The 26,196-nt window shown below is 42.8% G+C and overlaps 1 protein-coding gene across 3 annotated transcripts in view; it reads right to left on the bottom strand.

Moving 5' to 3' along the window:
- The window catches only part of ST8SIA6 (ST8 alpha-N-acetyl-neuraminide alpha-2,8-sialyltransferase 6), a 160,083-nt gene that overhangs the window by 85,284 nt on the left and 48,603 nt on the right, over nt 1-26,196 (bottom strand). For 2 of the 3 annotated variants that reach the window (XM_036228162.1, XM_016150633.2), the window contains one exon: nt 24,195-24,293. In XM_036228162.1, coding sequence (XP_036084055.1) covers nt 24,195-24,286 — 92 coding nt within the window. In that variant the 5' untranslated portion in view covers nt 24,287-24,293. Of the gene's footprint in view, nt 1-24,194; nt 24,294-24,820; nt 24,916-26,196 lie in introns of those variants that run through there. The other variant, XM_016150631.2, reaches the window with a different exon arrangement.

Here is a 26,196-nt window from a genome sequence, read left to right as displayed (position 1 = left end):
GGTCCTTGTGCTGAAGGGCGGATTCCCTCCTGAGATGGAAGATAAAGGAGAGAAAGCCGGGGTGTGTATTTTAAAGTGCATTTATAACCTTTGTCTAAAAGGGATTTCTTCGCAGTGCTGTTTTAAAGGTATTTTAAACGCATCGCTCAAGGTATGACCGGAATAATTATACACCAGTTTGAAAGTGGTCGTTTTGGTCAACAATGAAAGTTCAGTTTAATGGAGGGATGGGGAATCATAATTTAGATTTATTTGGATTTTTGAAATATATAGGCTACCCAGGCTACAATGAAGAAAGCATAAACTAAAAGAAGGGCAAAGCCTGCTGTGAAAACAAACTAGGAATTCGGAATCCAGTGTTGAGACCCTTTCTGTCATGAAAATGTCCCTAGGGGCAAGATTCCCTGCCCAAGCCCCAAACCTTACACCAGCTACCTGTGTCCTGTTTGGCAGATCATTTCAATTCTCTGTGCCTCGTTTCCTTTGCTGGTTACAACAGGCATTAACTCAACGAACATGTATTCGGTTTCTACGATGTGCCAGGTATTATTCCGGGAAGCAGGCAGGGATCTTGGCCTGCGTGGAGCTTACTGTGGAACAAGAGGAGAAAGACGACGCGCCTGAAGCAAAATCTATGTTAGGGTGGAGGGCGTAGGGTGGAGAGAGGTATGGAGACGAGTAAGTCAGGGAAAGAGGAACCAGAGTGAGATGAGGGAGTGGGGGCTGTAGGGGCAATGGGTGAAGTGACGCCAAGGCGACACCTCGCTGAGCTGGCAACTCGGGAAAAGCCTAAACGGAGGGAAGGAAGAGGCTCGGTGGATATTTGGGGCGCGGGTTAGGGAGCAGTGGTCCACGCGCAGGCTACGTTTCCAGCAAAGGCGCCAGAGCGTAGCGTGTTCTAGAAACATGCAGGGGCTCTCTGTGGCGGGAGCACAGGTAGCGAGAAGGAAACTTGAAAGACGTGAGGTCCGAGAGGCAGTGGGGCGGGATTTTATCACCAGCCTCATAAGCCACTGAAAGGACGTGGGCTTCAGCTCTGAGAGGGATGGGGAGTGACTAAGACAGTGACGTGATGGGGTTTACATTTAAAAGGACCACTCAGCTCACTGCCTTGAGAATCTGAGCATCCATTCTCCAGGGGCCGCCCGTTAGTTCACAGCGACTCGTTATGATGTAATGCACATGAATTTAAGCTCCAAAATACTGCTTGCGTTCAAAGCTTGTTATTATTGTCACTTTCTGACCTTTATACTAAAAACATACAAGCAGGAAAAAATACAGCCAACAACTACAGTTTTGTATTATGAGCTCACAGATGATAAAATTGCACTTTTCTGCTTGTCAAAAAGTGGACACCGGATTGGTTGTCATATTTCAAGCCTGTTTAATGGTCCAAGGGAGGCAGACGTTTGAGACTAGGGACAGATCATATTCTGACTTTCCAGCTTCTCCTTATGATTCAAGACACTAACAAACATTCTATATCTGGAAAAAAAATAGTAACTCTACTTTTCCTCAACATGACAACAACATATTTCCACATCAACTTGTCTCACACACACACACACACACACACACGCGCGCGCGCACGCAAAATCTTGCTTTAATAATTGTGGAACTCAAATGGCATAAAGAGTCACAGGGCATCATTAACTTATTTGTAAGGTTGAAGCTCTAAGATATAGCTTACGTTCAATGATTAATAATTGAAGAAATTTAAATTAAAACAAAGAGATGCCATTTCACCAAAAGAACTAACAAAAAGCATAAGAATACTTAATTTATTAAAAGGTATGATGAAAAATAAGAATTCTTACAGCAGTGGGAGTCTAAATTGACATAATCTGTCCAGAATTGATGAAATATCAACATAGATAAAAGCTTTAAGATTGTTAATATCTGTTGACAGTAATTATTCTTCCAAATTTAACCCTAGAGAAAAGAATCTATAAAGTCAAAAAGGTATGAGTGCAAAAAATTTTTTTTTTAATTTTATTAAGAAAAAAATAATGGGTGCATATATGTTCACTCAACTGTTCATTCAATCACTTATTCACTCAACAAACACTGAAAATCTACCATTTACAAGGCACTGTTCTGGGTGCCGAGTACAAGGCAGTTGGGGTGGGGATGGGGAACATAAAACTTCAACTTCTGCCCTTCTGGAGCTTGCATTTTGTAGGGTGAAACAGACAACTGATGAGTCAATAAGCAAATACACATTGCACGTTGATAAGTATTATAGAAGCAGAGTGGGGAAGGTAGAGGTCTGTATTATAGTAACGACAAAACAGAAATAGAAGTGTCAGCTATGGAAGTCTCAGACGAAAGAAGAACAGTCATTTAAAGCATACTTATAACAAATGTTTAGATTCTTAACAATATTAAATTTAAAAAAGAAGCAAAATTGTGTTCGTGTGTGTGTTGATACATGATCTCAACTATATTAAGTGGGTACACACATACATGTATTCTGGAAGAAAATGCAGACATATGAGAAAAGTAATAAGTTATCTTTCAATGGTGTGATAATAGGTAATTCTCATTTTTTTTAACAATTTTTGTTTTTTTCTAAGTTTTTAAATAATGGTTTCATAATACTTTTATGATCAGAAGAAAATCACAATTTTTAGAAAGGCTATAAAAATCATTTGAGTGGCATATAACAGTATGTTAAAGAGGGGGAAATGCCATGAAAAGAAATTGTTTTGCTCAAGAAAGCGATGTGGGATCACTCAGTCATATAGCTCTGAGATGTCCAAACTCTTGGCTGAACTCATATTTGGCTGAACGGCCATGTGAAATCTGAAGATGAAGTAGAATTGTTTAAGCCATGCTGTCACAATGTCTCAAAGTCTCATGGGCCCTTCAGACCTGAGGTTCTCAAAGGATCATCTTAGGACCATCTGATCAGAATTCTCTGGTGGACTTGCTACACGCAGATACCCGAGTCCCACCCGCTGAGTCACAGCCTCTGAGGGTGGGGGGTCCCACAATCTGCATACTTAATAAGCTCCCACAAAGTGAGACCCCAGGGCCAGCCCAGCTGACAACAGAATGGTATACTCTAATTCCATGTTTGGTTTTATTTGTAATTACGAAGTCCCCAGTTTGTCCTGTGTGGGCCCCATCCTTTGTTTGAAATGACATATACGAGAATAAGATGACAATTTTGACTGTAGAAGCTAGTGCCGGCTTTGACATCTTCTGTGACAACAGAAGAGACTAGTAGTACTGTGTTTATCGACATAATAAAAACATCATTTTAGTCTCAGATGTTATATCAATATAAAACATCTATTTTACTGTAGCAAGAATGTTACTTTGAACAATAAATTTTGAGAATATTTAATTTTGTGTAAAAAATCTATTTTAAAATTAATAGAGAACATATAATGCAATAAAAGAGATCAACCTTGAGCACAAATTCTAACATGATACATAATTCTCTGGATTTTGGACAGTCTTTATAGAAGGGGAAGGTATGCCTTAGGTTAAAAATATATATCTTATCTCATCCCCATCAGGAAAACCATAATAATGAAATGAGGGCTGCTGTTTTGAGATGATTTCACATATATACTTAGCAGGTAATTTGTTATTTAATATATAAAATGTTACTCTTTAAAAACTTGGAATAGCCCAACAATCCCTTTTGGAATTAAAACTATATATATCTTAACATGAAAAGGGCATATCCATTTAGTTTAAAAATGTGGAAAGATATGGAACAGTTTCTGATTAAACATAGTAGAATAAATGCATATATTTGCATCTGCTTCCTTTTAAATTCCCATCAAAATTATTTTTAAAAGGAATAACATAGATCCAAATTCATAAGAACAAAGAGATGAGGAGGAAAGACAGAAAATGAGAGATTTAACTATTTTTTTTGGAAGATAAAGAATAGACGGATGAATTGTGACTGACTTCACAAAGCAAAAAAGGTCAAAGCTACATGCCCACATGGTAGAGTGCCAATAACAAACATGCTGGTTTGAACCACGGAATCTCAGAAAGGCACAGGAACTAGAAAGCATAAGGAACCCAAAAAACAGGGGGCTGTATGCTAGAGGGTCAGTTAACACAGAAGGACTCACCTCCTCTCTAGCCGTCCCTTCTGCCCACCAGCAAGAGACAGGACATATTGCCGCTCTTGAGAAACTGAACCAGAGAAACTAAAAACCTGAAAACATCACTGACAAAGGGGGGAATGAGGTACTTTAGTAATACATAGAAATGATTAAGTGAAAGTCTATGTATATGGGACACCCTAAGCTCTCCTCCCAGTGATGCTCAGAATGCTGACAGCCAGGATTATACCCTCAAGCAAGAGACTGGAGTATCACCTAAAGAGAGGAGAAAACAAAAACAACAAAAAAAAAACAGGTCACATACAAAAGATCGGAAAGCAAGCTCTGCGAAGTCAGAACTATTATCTGTTTTGTTTTGAACACCCAGACCTAAAAGTGCACCTGGCACATGGTAGGTGAAGAAATACTTCCATAGACAGTTTTTGAATGAATAAATTCATGAATGTATGAATCAATGTATAAATCATCAATCAGGATGACACCAGATTTAACAACAAGGGAAGCTAGAAGACAGCTGAGCAAGTCTTGAAAAGTCTGAGGAAAAGTGATTTTCCACCTAGAATTCCAGTCCTAGATTAACTATCATAAAGTGGGAAGAATTAATGTTTTCAGACATGTGAAGTCTCAAAGAGTTTTTTCTTCCAAGAACCCTTTCCAAGGAAGCTATTGGATCATGTGTTCACGAAAACAAGGGTAGCATACACAAAGGGAGTTGGAGATTCAGGAAACAGGGACCCCAGTTTGAGGGAGTGACTAAGAGAATTCCCAGAATGATCCTGAAATGAAACTCTGTATGACATCAAGGCAGCAGGCTGAGAAAGGGATCGCTCCTGACTGGAGTAAAACAGCAGACAGGATCCAAGAGGCGTGTCTGCTAGAAAAATAAATTGAATAGAGATCATATGATTGTTGGACTGTGTTGAGTGCGATTTTACAGCTCCTTGGAAGAATGTTGAGTACAATTTACAACAGCCTTCCACAAAACTAAGCAAACAAAAATTAAGCAAGGAAGAGAAAAAAACAAGAACACCCCAAACTTGCACACAGATGTTTATAGTAGCTTTACTCATAATTGCCAAAATTGGAAACCACCAAGTTGCCATCCAGTAGATGGACGGATTAGTAAACTGTGGTACATCCAGCAGTGGAATATTATTCACTGCTGAAAAGCAATGAGCTATCGATCCATAGAAGATGTGGAGGAACCTTAAAGGCATGTTACTAAGTGAAAGAAGTCAATCTGGAAAGGCTACACGCTGTACGATTTCAACTCTATGACAGTCTGGAAAAGGCAAAACCGTGGAGACAGCAGGAGGCTCAGTGGTGGCCGGAGGTCAGTAGGGCTGGAGGGGTGAAGAGCCAGAGCAAGGAGGATTTTTAGGACAGTGAAAATACTCCATAATGACGAGCACGTTTCATTGCACCTTTGTCCAAACCCAGGGAGTGTACAATGCCAAGAGTGACCTCTAACGTAAAGGAGGGGCTTCGGGTGATTATGACGTGTCAAGTGAGGTTTGTCCACTGTAACCGATGTCCCACTCCGACGCAGAACGTCAGCACTGGGGGAGGCTCTGAATGAGGGGAGCAAGAGGAATATGAGAAGTCTCTGTACCTTTCTCTCGATTTTGCCGTGAATCCAAAACTGCTCTAAAAATAAAAATAAAAATAATAATAATAACAATAATAATAATAATAATAACAACAAACAACACAAGGAGAGAAACAAGATAAAATCACAGTCCAATAATAAAAAAAAACCCGGTTGTAAACAGTACATACAAACTCATGATAACGTAAACTGAATACAGAATTCAAAAATTAATAAAACTATAATAAGAAAGTGGGAAAAATATGGTGTGAAGAGGTACACACCTGCATTTTGGTGAGGGGGCTGGGGAATAAGAGGACTAAATCAACTTCTGTCATAACTAGGCTTCCACACATAAGGAGTTAAAAATTTTGATAATAAAACAATTAAATAAACTTTACAAATTAATGAAATTCTAAAAATCAAGCATCATTAAGAAATCTGGAGGGGAACATCGGATTGGAAGTCATCGCTGCAGGGGCGGTGACTAAAAGGGCAGAGAATTGCTATTTTTCTTAAGTCTTTCAGCACTGAGAGATGACACACACAGATAGCACTTACTTGGGTGACAGGCACTAACACTAGTCTAAACCACATAAAAATTTTTTTAGAAAAAATTGTCGAATACAGACATGCACCATTCTATTGTGCTCAGCTTTACTGCGTTTCACAGATACCAGGTTTTTTTTTTTTTTTTTACACCAACTGAAGGTTTGTGGCAACCGTGCATGGAGCAAGCCTATCCGGTGACATTTTTTCTAACAACATTGGCTCACTTCGTGTCCCTGTGTCACAGTTTGGTGATCCTGGCAATATTTCAAACTTGTTCATTATTATTCCACTTGTTACGGTGATCTGCGATCAGCGATCTTTGATGTTACCGTCGTGACAGTTTTGGGGAACCACACACCGTGGAGAACTTAACTGAGAAATGATGTGCGTGTTCTGACTGATCCGCCAACTGGTCGTTCCCCCCGGTTCTCTCCCTCTCCTCAGGCCTCCCTATACCCTGAGACACAACAATACTGAAATTGGGCCGACTGATAACCCAACAATGGTATCTAAGTGTCACACGTTTCTCACTTTAAATCAAAAGGTAGAAAGGATCAAGCTTAGTGGGGAAGACATGTGGGAAGCTGAAACGGACTGAAAGCTTGGTCTCTCGCACTGGTTGGTCAAGCTGTGAATGCAAAGGAAAAGTTCCCGAAGGAAGTTAAAAGTGCTACTCCAGTGAACACATGAATGATAAGAGAGCAAAACAGCCTAGTGCAGATATGCAGGAAGTTTTAGTGGTCTCGACGGAAGATCAAAACAGCCACACCTCCCTTAAACCAAAGCTTAATTCAGAATAAGGCCGTAACCCTCCTCAGGTCTATGAAGGCTGAAGGAAATGAGGAAGATGCAGAAGAAAAGTGGGAAACTTGCAGAGCTTGGTTCATGAGATTTAAGGAAGGACGCCATCTCCACAACATAAAAGTCCACAGTGAAGCGGCAAGTGGTGATATAGAAGCTTCAGCTAGTTATCCAGAAGATTTAGCTAAGAGGATTAATGAAGGGGGCTACGCTAAACAACAGATTCTCAGTGTAGACGAAATAGCCTTAGATTGGAAAAAGATGCCATCTAGGACTTTCATAGCCAGAAAGAGGTCAACGCCTGCCTTCAGAGCTTCAAAGGACAGGCGGACTCTCATCAAGGGCTAAAGTAGTTGGTGACTTTAAGTTGAAGCCAGTGCTCATTTGCCAATTCAGAAATCCTTGGGCCTTTCAGAATTGTGCTCAATCTATTCTGCCCGTGCTCTATAAATGGAACAACGAAGCCCGGATGACAGCACAGCTGTTTACAACATGGTTTACTGAATATTTTAAGCCACCTATGCTCAGAAAAAAAGACTCCTTTCAAAATATTATACCTGGCCACCCGAGAGCTCTGATGGAGATGAACAACCAGATAAATGCTGCTTCCATGCCCGCTAAAACAACATGCATTCTGCGGTCCATGGATCAAGGAGTTATTTTGACGTTGAAGTCTTATTATTGAAGAGAAATATTTCATAAGGCTAGAGCTGCCATAGACAGTCATTTCTCCGATGGATCTGGACAAGGTAGAATGGCAAATCTTCTGGACAGGATTCACCATTTTAGATGCCATTAAGAAAATTCATGATTCATGGGATGAGATCAACTTATCAACATGAATAAGAGTTTCGCACAAATTGAATCCAGCCTTCATGGATAACGTGGAGGGGTTCAAAACTTCAGGCAAGGAAGTAACAGCAGGTGTGACGGAGATGGCCAGAGAACTAGCGGTCAAAGTGGCCTGAATATGTGATTGGACGGCTGCAATCATATGATAAAGCTTTCGCCGATGAGGACCCGCATCTTATGGATGAGCAAAGAGAGTGGTTTCTTGAGATGGAATCTACTCCTGATGGAGATGCTGTGAAGACTGTGGAAGTTACCAAAAGGGTTTAGAATAGTACATAGGCTTAGTTGATAAAGAAGTGGCAGAGTTTCAGAGGACTAACTCTGATTTTGTAAGAAGTTATACCATGGGTGAAGCTGTCTTATTTTAAGAAACAGCCACTTCAACTTTCGGCGGCCATCACCTCTGTGATCAGTCAGCAGCCATCAATGTCAAGACAAGACCCTCCACCAGCAAAAAGATTACCACTCACCGAAGGCTCAGATGATGGTTAGCATTTTTTTAGCAATAAAGTATTTTTTAATTAAGGTATATGCATTTTTTAGACATCATACAATTGCACACTTAAAGGACTACAGTGTAGTGTGCATAACTTTGACATGCACCATATAACAAAAAAAAAAATTCCTATGACTTGTTTTATTGCTCTGTTCACTTCATTACAGTGGTCTGAACCCGAACCAGCAATATCTCCAAGGTATGCCTGCGGTGTTCTTTGGCTAAATTTTTTAACTATTTAATACACTACTTTGCGAACAATAAAAATTGACTTAAAAATAGTGAATAGTAGTTCTCAAACTAGATACTTGAATTGTACACAGGATTTAAGTGTTTATAAATTATAATATAAAGTTCAATTATTAGAGCACATAACATTGATAATCAAGAACACTACGGACAGACAATAATGAGGCAGAATTTGCTTTAGAGTTCTACTGAGACAAACTGAAACTCGATGATCAAATACTTCCTCTATGCTGGGCTCTGAATGCATTACGGTATCTCCTTTGACCCTCTCACCATCTTGAGAGAGAGACAGAGTGGGAAGATAGTAAATATTCTGAAGCCACACAGTTAGAATGCTATTATGGACTGAACATTTGTGTCTCCCCAAAATCCACGTGCTGAAACCCTAAACTCCAATGCGATAGTCTTGGAGATAGGGCCTTTGGGAGATAATTAGGGTTAGATGAGGTCAAGAGGGTGGGCCTTGATCCGATGGGATTACTGCCCTTATAAGAAGAGAGTTCTCTTGCTCTATTTTTGTATCTGTATCTGTACCCGTATCTGTATCTGTACCTGCATCTGTATCATCTCTCTCTCTCCCATTTGGGGACACAGTGAGAAGGCTGCCATCTGTAAGCCAGGAAGAGAGTCCTCACCAGAACCCAGTCATGCTGATACCCTGATCTTCGACTTCAAGCCTTCAGAACTACGAGAAATAAACACCCATAGTTTAAGCCCTCCCATCTGTGGTATTTTGTTAAGGTAGCCTCAGGTGATCAACACAGAGGGGCTGAGAAAAGAGGGGAATTCAGGTTCATCTAACTCCACACTGACTCTTAAGGAATTTTATTTCTCCTGGCTCAAAATAATGCATCCTATGCAGACATACACACACAGACATGCACCATCCAGAGCTACAAGCACTAGACCATGACCACTCCAGAAATATCCTATATAAACCCACTGACACTCAGTTAGTCTCCCCCAGACATCAGCCATGAGAAGCCAAGGAAACTGTACTCACCTTGAAAACATCGGAATTTCCAAAACTATATTAAGATCGGCCACCTCGACTTAGGTCACAGGATTCCTTCTATGAAAGTCACCCAACTACTTTACAAGTAACATACAACCAATGCAGGTCATCGGAAATACAGGTAAACCTCATCATATGCGTCCTCAGAATGAAGACACTGGATTGCTCACTGAGTTGGTTTATGTCCCCATGTTATGGGCTGCGCTGTGTCCTCCTACCCCCGAAATTCGCATGTTGGAGTCCTAACCCCCGGTACCTCAGACCGTTACTTCTTTGGAGACAGGACCTTTACTGGGGCACTTCAGTTACAATGAGGTCATTAGGGAGGGTTCCCATCCCGTATGACTAGTGTCCTCTTATGAAGAGAAACCTGGAACACAGACGTGCGCAGAGGGAAGGCCCCGCGACGACACAGGGAGAGGACCGCCGTCTACGAGCCAGGGAGGGAGGTCCGCAGCGGGCCCTTCACGCTTAGCCGTGAGCGGGAGCCAGCTCTGCTGACACTTCGATCTCAGGTTTCTAGCCTCGAGCACTAAATAAAATTAATAATAATAAAAAAAATTCTATTGTTTAAGCCACCCAGCTTTTGTGTGGTTCTTTGTTACAGCAGCCATAGCAGACTAATACAGTCCTTAACTGAATGTGCCCCTGACCTTGGCCGGGCTCCTCTATATCCTCTCAGTTTTATTCAATTACCAAGACAAGGGTACAAACTCCCCATTTTTCTTAACGTCCCATCTGCTCCTAGCATGTGGGTTTTAACTCAGGCCCGTCCTGAGTTCTGGCCATGACGGTCTCCTGACTGGTTTCTTAGCTCCTTCCCCTTTCAATCCCTGCTGTCCCTGGGAGGAGAGTGGGTGGCTGGGGTCACAGCCGTCCCACTACGTGAATAACCGGTACGGCCGTCCCGGCTGAACCTTAGCCTGCCTTACACTAGCCCCAGAGTCCACTGTCCGAATTACAAAGCTCATCGTGTTACCCCTCCTGAAAGCCCTTCAGCGGGTTTCCCCATCCTGCGAGATGACACCAGAATTATTTAGCTGGGAGCCTCCCTTGTTTTCTAGCACTTGTACGCTTTTTCGGTCACGTGTCCACCACTCCTCCATTCACACCCCGGGGTCCAGCCACCCCAAAAGTGCTTCACCGTCACAAACACATCTTGTTTGTGTGTCCCCAAGCCTTCGCACGTGTCACGAATGTCTACTTACTTCCCTCCTTGCCTGCTTGTGGAATCTCTGCTTACGCCTCGAGACTCGACACCAGTGCCCTTACCTGTCCAGCCTCCTCTGGCTCTCATCCCCTGGGCTGTCACTCTGCCTGGGCGTTTCCATGACAGCGGTTACACTAGATGGTCATCACGGGTGCCTGTCACTCTCTAGGCTGGGGACGCCTCGAGCGCAGTGAGTGATGCTTATTCAGACTGTCACAGATACGGGACCTCTGGCTGACCAGAGTGGGGGCCTGAGAAAACGTCTGGAGAGTACAGGCTTGGTATGCTTCGTCACAAATGCTGAGCCGAACTTAGCGATGGCCTCGCTAAGGAAAGAAGGCTGTTTTTTACCCAAATCAAATTAGGTGCCTCCTGCGTATCCCCTCTCCTGGCACCCAGCTCTAAGATAAGAGCACAGGTTTCCTGCAGCGTAAATATCCGCTGAATGGATGAATGAAGCCATTAATAACCTTTGACTGTGCTGGAATCAGTACTGCTGGGAAGAACATTTTCAAAAGAAAAGAAAATCACCTTTCTGAGTGAGTCAGGATAGAATCGTTTGGACACAAAATTCATTCTTTTCTTAGGAAACAGGCTCTTAATGAAATTCATGGTGAGTATGGTAGATGTGTGGGTTCCCTGGACCTTCCTCAATGCACAGAGCCATCTCAGGAGCATGGCTTGTGGGTGGCAACAGGGAGCCTGTGCCTATGACTGCGGGGGGCAGGGGGCGGGGAGGGACACACACAGTAATTAAATCCGCCTGGGGCGAGGTAAGCTGTGTGAGTGGGCTACTTCTTTTCAACTTGGGAAAGTGCATAACGGGGTCTCAGTGCATCTTCTCCGACACGGTTGGTGGTTTCCTTTGATACCTGAGATGGCTCCTGTCTGAAGATGAGCCCTGAAGGACAGCACCAGCCCCCGGGGGTCTGGCACAGACTCTCTGCATACCCACGCAGCCCAGGGTGGCTCTCATCTCCCATCTAGCCAGACAGGAAGGACCCCACACTGAGGCAAGCTGTCTGAGAGCTTCTTTCCAACAATGGCCTGGGGCCTGGACTGGTGCCTTGGAGTGCGGGGCTGTGGACCCCTGCAGCCCCTTCCAGGCTTGGTTTGTTCCGTATCCTGGGAGCTGCTGCACATCTGACTTCGCTAAGGACTCATAGTCTGAAAGAGTTCACAGATCCCCTCTGGGCTGGCCCGCTGCCTCCCAAGATGACGCATGGCTTCTGGGCTCACCCCCACACATCCCTGAGGCCCTCTGTCCCTGCAAGTCTCCGTCATTTGCGAACACTCCCTGCTGTCATTTTCCACAGGCCCCTAAATGTCCAGAAAGATCATCTGCTTTGAACATGGGATGCAATGTGACTTACCCCTGTTTCTCCATCTGGAGCACCGTGTGGGAAGTAAGTCGGCTGCCCCTTTCGGCTATGCACCCTGGGACAAGTGGCGAAACCCTCTAGGTCTTGATTTCTCCTTCTGTAAGGTGGGAATACTAGTAGCCCTACGGAACAGTGCTCTGCGCAGTGAGAATTAAACGGAGTCTCACGCATCAAGCGGCTAAACCTGGCACGTGGTGACAGCTCAATAATTGCTAAACCGTATTGATTTCGTCGAGCTTGACACAACGCCCGACACATCGCAGGTCCTCGCGTCTGAGAGATTGTTCTCTATCTTAAATAAACGGCATTTCAAACCTGACTTGAACTGCTTAGAAAACATTTTTTTAAAATGTAAGAATCTGAATGTTAATGAGGAACATGGCCTGTGTTATCTATTTCTCACCTAAGGTTATCATTGACAGCTATGTAGATTACCTAGGCAGATGTTTTAAATGTTTGATGCTCTTCAAAACTACTTCGATCCTCTGTGTATCCCAACAACGCATGACTCCGTACTCATCAGCTTCCTGTATTTGAAACCCACCCACATACGTGCACATACACTGCATAAGGCTTGCACGCAGAGCCAAACCAGGAACGCCAGCCAACACGTATCTTCTCACAAGACTTCCTACACATAAATAGTTTACGAGCCCAATTCAAGGATATTTCGTAATTTCGTAGATTTGCACAACCATAGCCACAATCCAGTGTTAGATTTCCATCACAGTGAAAAGGTCCCTTGTACTCAATTTCTACCGTACTCCCAACCACAGCCTTATGCAACTCCTGATCTGCTTTTTATTTCTGTCTCACACAACATTTCTTTTGTATTTTGATAAACGCCGAAGAAGCTGGAGCTGTTCAACTTTATCTTGGGGAAAATCTCAGAACTGGTTTATCTGGTGTCATGGAACCACTTAACTGCTTTCAGTACATGAGTAGTAATCAAAAACAAAAAACAAAAACAAAAAACAAAAACAAAACAAACAAACAAACAAAACAAAAAACTCCAGCAGCACCAATCCAGTGTGTCAGCAGGGCCCCACAGGAACTGCAAAGCAGAACTATCACTCTGTGGCCTACTGAGGCTCACCCCCCGCCCCCCCGCACCAGGGGAAAGGGTTAATTAGAATGCCAAGAGGAACAAATATCCTTGCAGCCATGACTGCCCTTGATTCTGCTATAAAAATCCAGATCTTCACAGTACAGAGGGGCTCACCCTTGGTGCCCAAGAGCTAAAACTCAAATGTTAACCATCCCAACATGCTTTACCCCCTCCCCACCTAAGGATCCCAAAATCCCAAGGAAACTAACGTACTCTTGAGCCAGTTTAAAGGTCATCAACAAAGAGTATGGGTCCTCCTTAGTGTTCCAGCATTTCAGCAAATGGCTAAAGGAGGTAACTCAAACCCCAACAACTGAGATTGAGACTCCTTAGATAAGGAGGCTCATAAATACAGATGCTGTTCAATTTATAATGGAGTTATGTCCCAATAAACCCATACTAAGTTATAAATATTATAACTCAAAAATACATTTAATACACCTAACCTACCAAACATCATAGCTTAGCCTATATAGCCAGTTTCTACTGAATGTATATTGCTTTCACACCACTGCAGAGTTGAAAGATTGTAAGTCCAACCATCATAAGATTGGGGACCATCTGTATCATCATGGGAATGATAAATAACCCTGAGGTAGATCCTCAGAGTTATTGATCTAGCTATTATGTTTTATTCTGCCCCATTTATCCAGCATCACAGCCACGATCTGCACTCACCTCTCAGGTACTGCAGTATACCTTGACTAAATTACCTGTAGTGTATAGCTATAGCCTCACGACTTATGCAGACACAACCTTCTGGCCTTGCTCTGTTCTCAAGCATCCATCTATGGCAGAATATTATACTGACAATATTCTACTGAGGGGAGAAACTCATGAAACTACTGCATATGACAGGCGAACTGTAATGTGGTCCGGACTCTGACTAACTCCAATTGGGTCACTGAACACCCAAAAGATCTACTACCTCAGTTTGATTTGGAAGCATCATTTGGGCCCCAGAAAGCTGATCTATACCATCTCCAGTCAATAACCTTCCTCCTAGTATTCTCAAACAAGCCCAACATCTACTTGCCTATTTGGCTTCTAGAAGCAACATATGCCCCATCTACACATTTCATTAAAATCTATTTGGGCAATCACAAGAAAACCACCACATATGAATGGAGGCCCTTGAGACTACTCAAAAAGCCATCTGGGTAATGGTGCCACTAGTCCTATCTGGTGATTCCTTTACCGTGGAAACCTTATCCACTCATTCTCATGCTTTTTGGAGTCTCCTTGCCCATGTCCATACTTCCAAGAAAGATCACCCCTGGACTGGCCCTGTTGGCCATTTGCACGGAGGAAAAGGAATCCATTGATTTTACTGACAACGGCTTCAGCACCACATGTGATAGAACCCGGTAGAAAGCCACTTCTTTCCATCTAATTCCCAGGGCATCCTTGATAAAGGATGGGATCAAAGGGCCAGTCACTTTGGCACTGGAGGATTCCCACAATAAAGATATGTTCGTTGTCCATATTTTTACAGACTCCAGGTTGGTAGCTCATGGCCCCACTGTTTGGTCTGATCCACGGGTACAAAATAGATTTCACATTCAGGATCGTTCCCTATAGGGCCTTCCACATTGGGGAATACATTGCTGCTCAGACTTCATATATTATATATCATTAAAGTCTCTCATGTTTCAGCTTCTATTATAAGTCCCATGGAGGAAGCTCATTTTAAAGCCATAACTGACCAACTTGCTCACAAATTTTTAAGTAAACTCATATAGTGCCCTCATTCCCTTGGTTCCAAGGGCCTGGTCATTATGGTCTTTGGAACTTTAAACATGGGGCGGGACACCAGGGCATCCCAATGCCATAGGCTCTAGCCCAAACCCTCGCCTCCCAAGGGGATTTTTGTGCTCTGTTCTGGCCCAACATCGTGGCCCAGAAGGGTCATACCAAGGGTCAAATGCCCCTTCTCTAACTAGCAGATTGGTTTTATTGGGCTGTTGCCCCGATCTGCAGGCAGAAATCATTATGCTTTCACAATGATTAATATTCACATGGTTTCTCCTTCCCAGTTTGTGACTGCTTACATCACCGAGGCAGTCTCAGCGAAACCGTGTTCGTTCTTTTTGGACCCCCACTCCAATCTTTACACACACGGCTCATTCAGTGGAGGCATGGGTCTTACAACAAGGCATCATCTGGAATTCCATTTTTCATACTGTCCACAGGCAGCAGTCTTAATAAAGAATCTTAACACACAGACAAAATGGCCTGCCGAAAGACACTCTCTTGAAATTACAAAATGGACAATGGTTTCTCAAATGGATCTCTCCCTTGCCCTCTGCCTTAGGCACCTTGAACTCTTGACTTTTGGGTCTTATGACATTCTACCACAGTGTAACTAGGGTACCTCTTCTCCTCTTTCTAGACTATTCACCGACAGATCTACAAAACCCAAGCAGAATTCCCCTTCCTACTAAATAACAACTCCCCATTCCGCCACTCCTTCTCAAACCTGGAGCCCACATTGAGTCATATAATACAATGGGACCCATTGAAACTGAGGGCCCTAACCCCCCAGTCTATTCTATATGCCATAAGAAAGCTGTCTGCCAAAGCCTGCTATCCCCAAAATGATGGTTTTAAAGGTTGCCTAATTGGAGGTCCCTCTCTGTAGGAAGAAGATATGGTGGCTTCTTTTAAAATACAACTGTTGGTCTCATCACAATCTGACACGTGTTCAGGTATTTTCAGTTATATAACACAGACTCGACACTCTGTATAGCTGCGAGGATATTTCAACAAGGAAAGGAAGATATTAAATTAGTTCTTAGAGTCAACATTTTTTTAAAAGTAGAATTGTACACTTGAAACTTGTATTATTAACCAGTGTCACCCCAATAAATTTAATAAAGTTTAAAAATGAAATTTAGGACCGAAAAACAAAAAAAAGAAGGCATGTATTTGAGCAAAAAAAAAGGGTTGCAATCCAGGAGGCACAGATTCAGGTAGCAACCTAAATCGTGCTCCAAAGAGAAGAAAGAAAGGCAAGGTTTTACAGAGGTGCCATGCACAGGTGTGGTTCCTAATTTGGTCCTCCATGCAGATGAAGGAGTCTGGCTAGGTAAACAGGGATTGGTTACTTCCAACATGCAAACAGGAGAAAGTAAAGTCCACATACGTCCATGCAGCCATTGTTGTCCCAGGATCTTTATGCCTCCGCCTTGAGCTGCATTTTCTAACAGGTTAGCGACTTAAGAGTTAGCCCTGAGAACTGAGGCACAGGCCTCACTTCCTCGACGGCTTCCTGATTCTATTTTAAGTGACTCTTAGCAACGCTTTATTCCACTTTATTTTCTCCATTATCATAAGCATAGGAAAAATTTGTTGGCAGCACAAGCTTGAAATCGTACACAGGTCACATACTGCTTCCGTTTCAGTGTCAACATTTTTAAAAAGGATGCCAGCTCCACTCCATTACAGGGACTTGAACGGGGGATTCCTACAGGGTTCGGGATAGCAATGCCCGCGGTCCTCGCCATAATGAGAAATAAGAAATTACAATCCTTGGAGCCAAAGCAATACTGATTTTTAGTTACTTTTAAGAATAATTTCTCAAATGTAAAACTTTGCTTCAAGATCTCAGGGCTACCCGTGGATTCATAAGGAGTCTACAAAACTCTTGTGCTCACTACTCTCTCTCTCTGTCTCTCTGTCTCTCAGTCTCTCTCTCTCTCTCTCTCTCTCTCTCTCTCTCTCTCTCTCTCTCTTTGTTCTGGAACTTTCTCTGGAGAGCCATCCTCCCCTCCCCCACCACTGGCCTTTCCTACCTGTGTGAATAATAAACCTTTTTTTGGTTATACCAAAAACCTGTCACAAGCTGCAGTAGTAGAACGTAACCTCGGGAGGGAGCTGCCCTATGACATCGTGGAGTCACCAGAAATTCCATCATAGAAGGTATGAAGTGGCTATCTCAATGGGTTTTTTATCCTAATGATCGGGGATGTTAAACGTTTTTTTCATATGCTTATTAGTCACCTATATCATCTGTATATTTTCTCTGGTAAAATGTCCATTCGACAATTCTGTCCACTTTTAAATTGGATTGTTTGTCTTCTTGTTATTGAGTTGTAAGAGTTCTTTATGTATTCTGTATACAGTTCTTTTATTGTTATACGATTTTCAAATATTTTCTTCCCATCTGTGGTTTATCTTTTTAAATTCTTAGTGGTGTATGTAGAAGCACAAAAGTTTTTAATTTTGATAAAATATAATTTATGAATTTTTTTCTTATATTAATTATACTTTTAGTGTTATAGTCTTATCTGGTCCAAGGTCATAAAAAATTTCTATCTTTTCTTCTAGGAGGTTTATGGTTTTAGGTCTTAGTCTATGATCCATGTTGAGATAATTTCTTGCCCATGGAGTGAGATAAGGGTCTAACGTTATCTTTTTGCATATATAGATCCATTTGCATGTAGAAACTAACCTCACTCCACAATTTAGAAGTCTCCCCTCTGAATCTGTTAACTTATTTAAATAAGTTTTATTTTAAATAATTTGTCACAGGAAATAAAATTACATTTATTTAAAAAAAAAAACTTATCTGAAAGTTCTACCTTTGAAACTATCTCTAAACAGCAGCTCTTACCTGATTTTTATTGTTTTCATAGTACAGATGAGATAAACCAATCCTTTAAATGTAATACATGTCTTACTATTACCACTCTTAAGGAAAATGAAGGAAAAATTCAAAATTTTGTAATATCAAGATTTTTTTTTCAGATTGTTAGAGCTTCTTCTATGAAACCAGCCTGAGGTTTGAATATGTGAGTAGTTAATATGCCATATAATCACATTTTTTATTTGGAGAAAGACCTCTTAGCTTAGAATATGCCTCCTTGGTTAAAATGTATCTTCCAGCAAAAGCCCAGCAGAAGTTCAAGGAAGACTGAATTTTTGCTTTGGACATGCATATGCTTTCTTGGTATTTATCTAAAGTTATTTCTATAAAGTTTCCAATGCTCTGGGGTTCTAAGATGGACCACAGAGATATGTGGTCACTAATCTCTAAGTTTTTTTGTTTAAAAATTCTCCTAAGTACAAATATCACAAGACTTTAAGTCTGTTTATTCACATTATTTATTAATGTATATTCTTGTTTTAAGAAATGATTATAGATAAGAATTTTCAACCCTCCAGGTTTAAGTCACCCTCCAATTACAAAATTTTATATACTCACATAAGCTATAACATCAAGTTTTGTTCTCAGTGGTATTTTACAATCTACAAGTCACTGTGTGTCTATCTTGCAATGTGACATGATAAATCGTATCCCCCAAAACCTAGTACGATTGTCGAGATAGGTAACAGGACTCAAATCCCAACCTGGTGAGGTTCCAGATTACAGTGGAAATACAGAGAAGGCACAGGCCTCACCGAACTATAATCGATTGCATGAATAATATTCCTCAGACAGAAAACATGAATGCTTTTGGTATCCCCAAAATAAATGGGGAGTGTTGGATGAATTCCCAAATCAAAAACATAAAAACTTGCCCACAAAGTTAATGTGCAAATAGTAAAGCTATGTTGACAAATATAAACACATAGGATATCTGTGTTCCCCTGAAATAGCAAAGTATCAAATATATTATAAAATATATACTATGGCATTAAAGGAAACATTCCCAACACAAAGCTTGGGGATCACACATTTAAACCCATAGAGAAAGAAAATATTGTGACAGAATCTCAAAAAGGATATATGGAATAGTGAATATATCCTCCAAGGCAGCCTGTGGGCCACTTGTATCCCATCTGAGATTCTGGCCATCAGTGAGAGATTTTAATCATTTGCAAAATGAATAGTCTTTATAACCTACAACTTCAGTGTTTTAGAATACCACACCTTAAAAATTATATGTTAGAGAATTCTAGTGTTTTTACAATAACTAACAAGATAATGGAAAGTATTTTACAATAATTTTGAAAGCACAGGTTATGCCCTATAGAATTACCTTTAGAAATAATTATGCCCATGAAAATGAATGTTCTCAAGAATTACTGACTGATTGTCTACGGCATGTACCAAGAATTCTTAGTACTTCATGGAACAAGATAAAGTTTCAAAACATGAAAGTATAGACAAGATAGGTTTAACTGCCCTGGATAACCTAACTTCTTAAATGTATACAGATAAAGATATGATAGCAATAGCCATCTCCTTAATGGGAAAAGAAGCTATAAAATAAGACATCAAGACACAAGAACCTTTCTCAAGTTTACTCTTGGCACCAGTGGCTCTTTAAAGAGCTTCTTTTTCTGTCACCAAATGACAGGTTCTAGACCCTTTGAACCTTTAAACCACAGAGCAGCTAATACTAGTGGCTCTAAAAAGAATCACTGCGCTCGGCAGATGAAAAGATATATTTATTCTCTTTTCTTCTCTTCATATCCCTTCCACTGTGCCCAAGTCTCTTTTCTCATCATTTCCTGTTAGCACCTAATCTCTCAAAATGTTTGCGCTTCTCTATAACTCCTGGGGGGAAAAAAAATCAGTCCTCCCACCAGGCAGTCAGGCTTTTCTTTGTTGTTTCGAATTCATCCAAATGCCTGTTGGCTCAATCAATGTGTCTACTAAGGGCACAGCGAATGAACACAGAAGGCCAGAAGACGCTAAGGCAACCTTGATTTATGTTTCGATGGACCCATCTTCACTTTGACATTCACGTGTGAACAGCATTGTCTGCCAAATGTCACCTCTCAGGTCATAAAAAGAAACACCCGGCCTCTTGTGGAGGGAGGCTCTGTCAGGGAAGCTGTAGCTTTAGAGGAGCGAAACAGAAAATAAAATTCCACCTCCAATAACCTCCGAAGCGAGAGTTGGGACAATCAGACACCACTTCTTCATGAACTCCTGGTCCCCTCAGCAGCCTATGCCATGAAGCAAAGGAAAGAGCAGAATATTTCTTCCTGTGCTTCAAGCTCATCCTGGCTCTCCTGTCCACGTGGCAATGTGCCCAGAGCCCAGCAGTGACTGAGGCCTACGTTCTGAAGCCCTCTCTCCGGTCAGCTCCTGGGACAATTGTGTCCGGCAGCTTTCGCCAGAGCAGAGCAGGTGAAGATGTGCTACAGACACCAGAGAACAAACGGCTAGGGAAATGCCAATTTGGAAAGCTCATTTCCAAACAGGGAACACGGGGAGACAGGTGAGGGACATCAGAGAAGAAACAGAGGCAAATTCCCTCTCAACCTTAAAAGAGAAGGGCTGTAATTAAGGCCCAAGATCCAAAAGTATGAGAAGAGGCAGAGCGCAAGATTTAAAGCCTCATTTCAAATTATTTCAGAAACAAGTTGCAAGGCAACTTTAAAATGTACTAAATTTTTAAAATCAGGACACGTAGAGTATCATTACTTGTAAAAGCAAAGATGTAAAGACACGAAAGTGAATTTTATTGTTTTTGAAAGTAAAATTCAATAGCCTTCATCAATTTTGAGGGTGGAATGGAAAAGAAAGGGTAAAAATCAGAGGGTGAAAATCAGCTATTTCAGAGTTTTGTTGAGCTATGTGGCCCTTTTTTCATTTCCAATTCGCGCTCATTCTGAATTTTCTGAAGCTCATAGTTATGATCCCAGTGTGAACACAGACAACAGAAAAGTGTCAAATAAAATATTATTACAACTTTTGGTATAAGACAGTACAGAGGAAACAGTGCCTGATCCTCCCTCTTCCAGACTATTTACATTCTTAGGAAAGTACACAAGACTACATGAAATGACAACCACACACGGCCACGTCAGAAATTTTCCAGATTTGGGGAAGAAATCCTATTAACAAGAGAGCATATGAAAAACCACATGGAGAAATTACCAGCAGCCGATGTAAAATTTCACCTCTGAAACAGAGCAGGTCAAGGGAGAAAAAAAAAAAAAATAGAGGCGTTTGATCTTCCTCTCCATGTCTACCTTCTTTACCCTCAGGTGAAAAGAGGGCCTGCCCCAACCAGAAAATCAGGTAGCTACTCCCACACAAGAAGGACCTGTTTCCTGAGGTCATGGGGACTGTCTAGACTGCTTTCTTTCTATGTCCTCTAGAGAGTGGACTCCTATTATAAGAGATTATAAAGCAACAGAAGAGAACGAGAAAGGAAGTCAGTCATCACACCTCAGGACACAAAGTAGGCGGCAGAGACAGGGACAGTCCCAGGACCACAGCCCTCTGGGGTTCAGGTGGCATTGGTCATGTACCATTCCTAGCAGCAGCAGAAATCCAGGTGGTTTCGGATCACCCAGGGATATACGCATTTTCTGATGGTCATGAGGTCAAAACATGGGAGCAGGAGATAGCTGTGAGGTCCAGGATTTAATAACTTAAATGAGTAAATATTTTATTACCCATATTTAGCACAGTTTATTTTAAGAACTCCAATTGGTACGTTTTATGTTATGTGTATTTTACCACAGTGCTTTTAAAATTAAAATTAAAAAAAAAAACAACAATATTTGTTTAAAGGCTATATAGTTAAGGCTCTCATGTGCTATATCCTTTAAGAAAGGAAACTGCTGCCTAGTGGGGAACATGAGGAATTCTAAAGTTGTCCTGTCTGATGAGCACAAGGACGAAGAGAGGCCTCCTCATTTGGAAATATCTAAATTAAAAATAAGCCCCCCAAATCATAAAACTTATGAAAAGATTTTATAACTTATGGGGAGAAAAGATATAGAGAAAAATACTACTCTTAAAAATTATTTACAATAAGAAACAGAATAAATTTTTAGAAAGCATTTGCTTCTCAAGAAAATGTGAAGTAAGAAATGGAAGGTAAGATTTTAAAAATTCCTTAGATGCTCTAAGATGCAAACTAAGATGCAGGCTGAAAAAAGGGAAAAAACATAAAGAATAAAAATGTAACAGACTTATTGTTTTAGATAGGGCCAAATGGAGAGTAGAAACTACAGAAAAATAGTTGAGTAATGGAGAGGACAAACTTGAGGAGCTATCCCAGAAGGCAAAGGGAAAGGACAAAAAAAGGAAATTATAATTTCTTTACACAACCAAGTCATATATATTATAATTTGTACCCTTGCTACATAAATTATCCAAATCATAAATGATAAAGGAGATATAAAATAGATCGAAAGAGGTTTTAAAGCACACAACAGAATGATATAAATAAAACAATCTTAATAAAATGTACCACATTCAGAAAAAAATATGAATCACCTATATTAGCTCAAGAAGTATGCCAAGTATAAAAGAATTATGCCAAAAGAAGCTGGAAAATTCATCAAAGAATTACCTCAGAAAAGACCTAGGACCAGATAATTTAATTAGCACATTCTTCAAAACTTTCCCCAAGGGGGAACCCCAGAAAGTGTAACAAACAGTACCAGGACTTGGAAAAAGATGGAAAGTTCCCAGTTCATTGGAAAGCTAGACTATACAATCATGCATAAAATAAAGGTATAGGCCAATATTATTTTCAAAAGCTTTGCTGTGCCAGGAGTTTTTAGTGCCTCCAGAAGGAGGGTTTTGAGAGGCAGTGCTGTTCCTGCACTTTAAGATTTCTTCCAGGCTCCCCGACCCTTCTTCTGGCCACGCAGTAGCCACACAGGAGCCTTCAGTCACGTAATCAGAAGATTAAGATGGCCCAAGAGCCTAGAATATACAGAAGAACACATAGAGGAAAGGGAATTCACAAAAGATGGAGGAAAGAAAAGGAAACTATAGTGCAATATACAAAATTCCAATACTAATAGCAATGCTGAGGTATGAAGCAGTACTTTCTGCTGGTGAAATGTAATTTTACCCAATTCTCTTAGGAAGCAATTGATCAAATGTACTTAGATTCTAAAATGTATTTACTCCTTGACTTCTGTCAGTCCATCCTGAAGAATTTAAAATGAAGATTTACATACAAGAATGTACTCAATAGAATTATCACTAGGAAACCAACCAAAACAAAAAAGCAAAACAGGAAACGGTCTACATGTCTAACACTGGAAACAGTTAAATGCATAGTGGTACATCCATATGACAAATTTAGCAACAATCAAAAGCAATATTTTGGAGAATAAAATTTAATATGTGTAAATCTATTTTCTTTTAGAAAAAAGACAGAACACAACCTACAAGGTATAATCTTAAGTATATTTTAAAAATATATATGTATGAAAAACTAAAAATATAGACCAAAACCTTAATATTATCTCTAGGTGGTAGAACTCTGAGTGAATATTACTTTTAAACATTTCTCATATTATCTAACTTTCTGCACCAAGCATATATTACTTTTATAATCAGAACACAAGATAAAAACCAAATAATTATTGCACATGGATAACTACTCATGTGTGTGAAAAAGAACAATTTTAAGTCTCCATTCACTAAAGATAAAAACCTTCTCAGCATCGTGCACAGAATTGCATTCTCCCGAAGGTGAGTCTTACACCGGAGCTCTTGAAAGCTTAAAGGTGGAAGGAAAACCAGCCAAATCCCTCAATAAAGACAGGCTGAGCTGCTTCTCCCGGGAGGTTTCAACATACCGTGATCGAGAGGGGAACTCGGCACCCATTTTTTTTTTTTTTTTTTTTCATTGCAGATGTTTCGGATGCCCCTTGGTTCTAAGAACCTCCACACGGAGGAACAGGCTTTACGATGGGGATGGAGGGAGTGAGGAGTTACACGCTCCCGTGTACACACACACACATCCCCTCTCCCTGTCTCACTCTCACACACACACACACACACACACACACACGCACGCGCGCGCACTCACGCACACGCACACACAATCCACTCAACCTTCCCTCAGCCAGACAACTCGGAGCAGAGTCCTGCAGGTGCAGCCGCGCCCATCCCCGCCTGGAGCCGTGGGTACCTGTTCATGGCGCGCGGCGGCAGGGTCGCGGGGCTCCTGAGCATCCTCAGCGCAGCGTGGGTGCCATGCGTGGCCTCTCTGTTTTCCTCCATCAAGAGCCTGCACAGCCAAGAAGAAAACTAAGTTGTCACTACTCACGGGAGGAGTTGGCTGGCAAGCTGGGCGCCGTGCTCGCTGCCTGGCGGGGACTGGCCCGCGTGCCCGGCTCCCAAACCCCGGCGCCTGATGGAGCTGAGGGCGGGAAGGAAGGGGAAGCACCGGGGAAAGCCCGGGACGCTGAGGCGGAACCCGACGGCGGGGACCGCTCAGCAGCTCCCTCACCCACGGCGACGCACGCCGCGCCCCTCGACCCCGGCGGGTCCTTCTCCGCCCCAGATGGTGCCCACAAACAGTCCAAGTGTGGCCCCTCTGTCACCTCCCACTCATCCAGTGGGGTCTGCTGGACGTCCCCATCCCACCCCACCCTCAAGCTTCCTCCGCTGCTTGTCCCAGCGTTCTTGCAGCGGCCAAAAGTCTGTGTGCCCGAATCGAGCAAATTGGCGGCTGGGGCCCCTGGGGCGCACGGCGGGGCGCACAGTGGGGGTGCACGGAACCCGCAGTCACCCCGAGCTCAGCCGGCAGGTTACCTGGGGCGAGGGGGTGCCTCGGTCGAGCCCCAGAACAGGCGCAGCAGCAGCAGCAGGCTCGCGAGCAGGGCGAGCAGCGCGCCCCCCGGCCGCATCCTGAGCCACAGGCGCAGCCGCCGCCGCCGCTGCTGCCCCGGCGACGCGCAGCCCGGGCGGCCCCGACTCGCGGCTCCTGCCGCGGCCGCGGCCGCCGCAGCCACGCACACCTCCAGTGTTCCCCGGCAGGCAGCGGGAGGGGCGACGACAGCGCGCGGCGCGGCCCGGCCTGCGCCGTCTCTGGGGGCCGAGGAAGACGCGGCGTCCCGGCTCTCCAGCTTCCCCCACCCAGCCCTGCGCCGCCGAGTTGGGCGCTCGGATGGCAGTGACGATTTGTCGAGCTCGCCTCCTGTCCTCCCGGAGGCGCTCCGAGCTGCTGCGGGCTCTGTTTGCCGCCGCCGCCGCCGCCGCCGCCGCCGCCGCGCGGGGTCACCTGAAGGTTGGGGCGCAGGAGCTCGACTCCGTGCTGATTGGGCTCCAACTTTTCTGCGCCCTCACCTACTCTCGAGTGCCCGCGTGCTCTTCCGCGAAGCCCACGCAGCCCGCCCAGGCTCGCCACAACAGGGAAGCCTCCAGAGGAGGCAAGAGGAGGGAAGGGCCCATTTCAAAAACTTTTGAAAACTGTCTTAGTCGCTCTGCTGGGTCGTCCCACGAGTGAAGAGTACGGGGAACTTGGCCGTTGTTGGGTAGATTCCGGTACCGGTTAAAAGGAGTCACTTCCACTGGCTTAAACGCAGATTCAAAGGCACAGAGAAAATCGATTTCCAGGGCCAGGCAATTTTAGGGGTCCGCAAACTACTGCCCATGGGCCAAATTCGGCCCCTGCCCGTTTCTGTAGTTTTACAGGAACACCACCAAACCCATTCTTTTTATTGCCAATGGTTGTGTGTGGCTGTATTATCTATGGCTGCTTTGTGACATGGGTCACAAAGATCATATGGCCCACGAAGCCCAAAATATTTACTATCTGCCCCTTTTCAAAAAAAAGTTGGTAGATCCTGTCTATATGGTATCGGGCTAGAGCCTCTGGGTTAGAATCTCATAAATTATTATTTCATCTATTTCAGGACAGTGATCCGATGACAGTATGATATAGTCTGGCTCCCCAATTATTTGGGACTGAGTCTCTCCTCTCTCAGCCCTAAGCCGTCCTGTCCACATGTGTGGCCCACCAACTGCCCAAGCAGTTGTGCGACCTCCCCAGATTTTGTCCCTGACCTTGAATCCCTAAGGAACAGCAATAAACCATAAACCTGGTAATGTTTCTATGGAGGTTCTTTAGAGTATTCAACCTACTTTCATGTAGATTTGAGATTTTTCCAAAAACAACCTCTGGATTC

The sequence above is a fragment of the Rousettus aegyptiacus genome, unplaced genomic scaffold, assembly GCF_014176215.1.
Source record: "Rousettus aegyptiacus isolate mRouAeg1 unplaced genomic scaffold, mRouAeg1.p scaffold_m13_p_10, whole genome shotgun sequence".
In the NCBI taxonomy this organism is placed as follows: Eukaryota; Metazoa; Chordata; class Mammalia; order Chiroptera; family Pteropodidae; genus Rousettus; species Rousettus aegyptiacus.
Note: the sequence above shows the minus strand (reverse complement) of the source record. Positions and strands in the feature narration are given on the sequence as shown.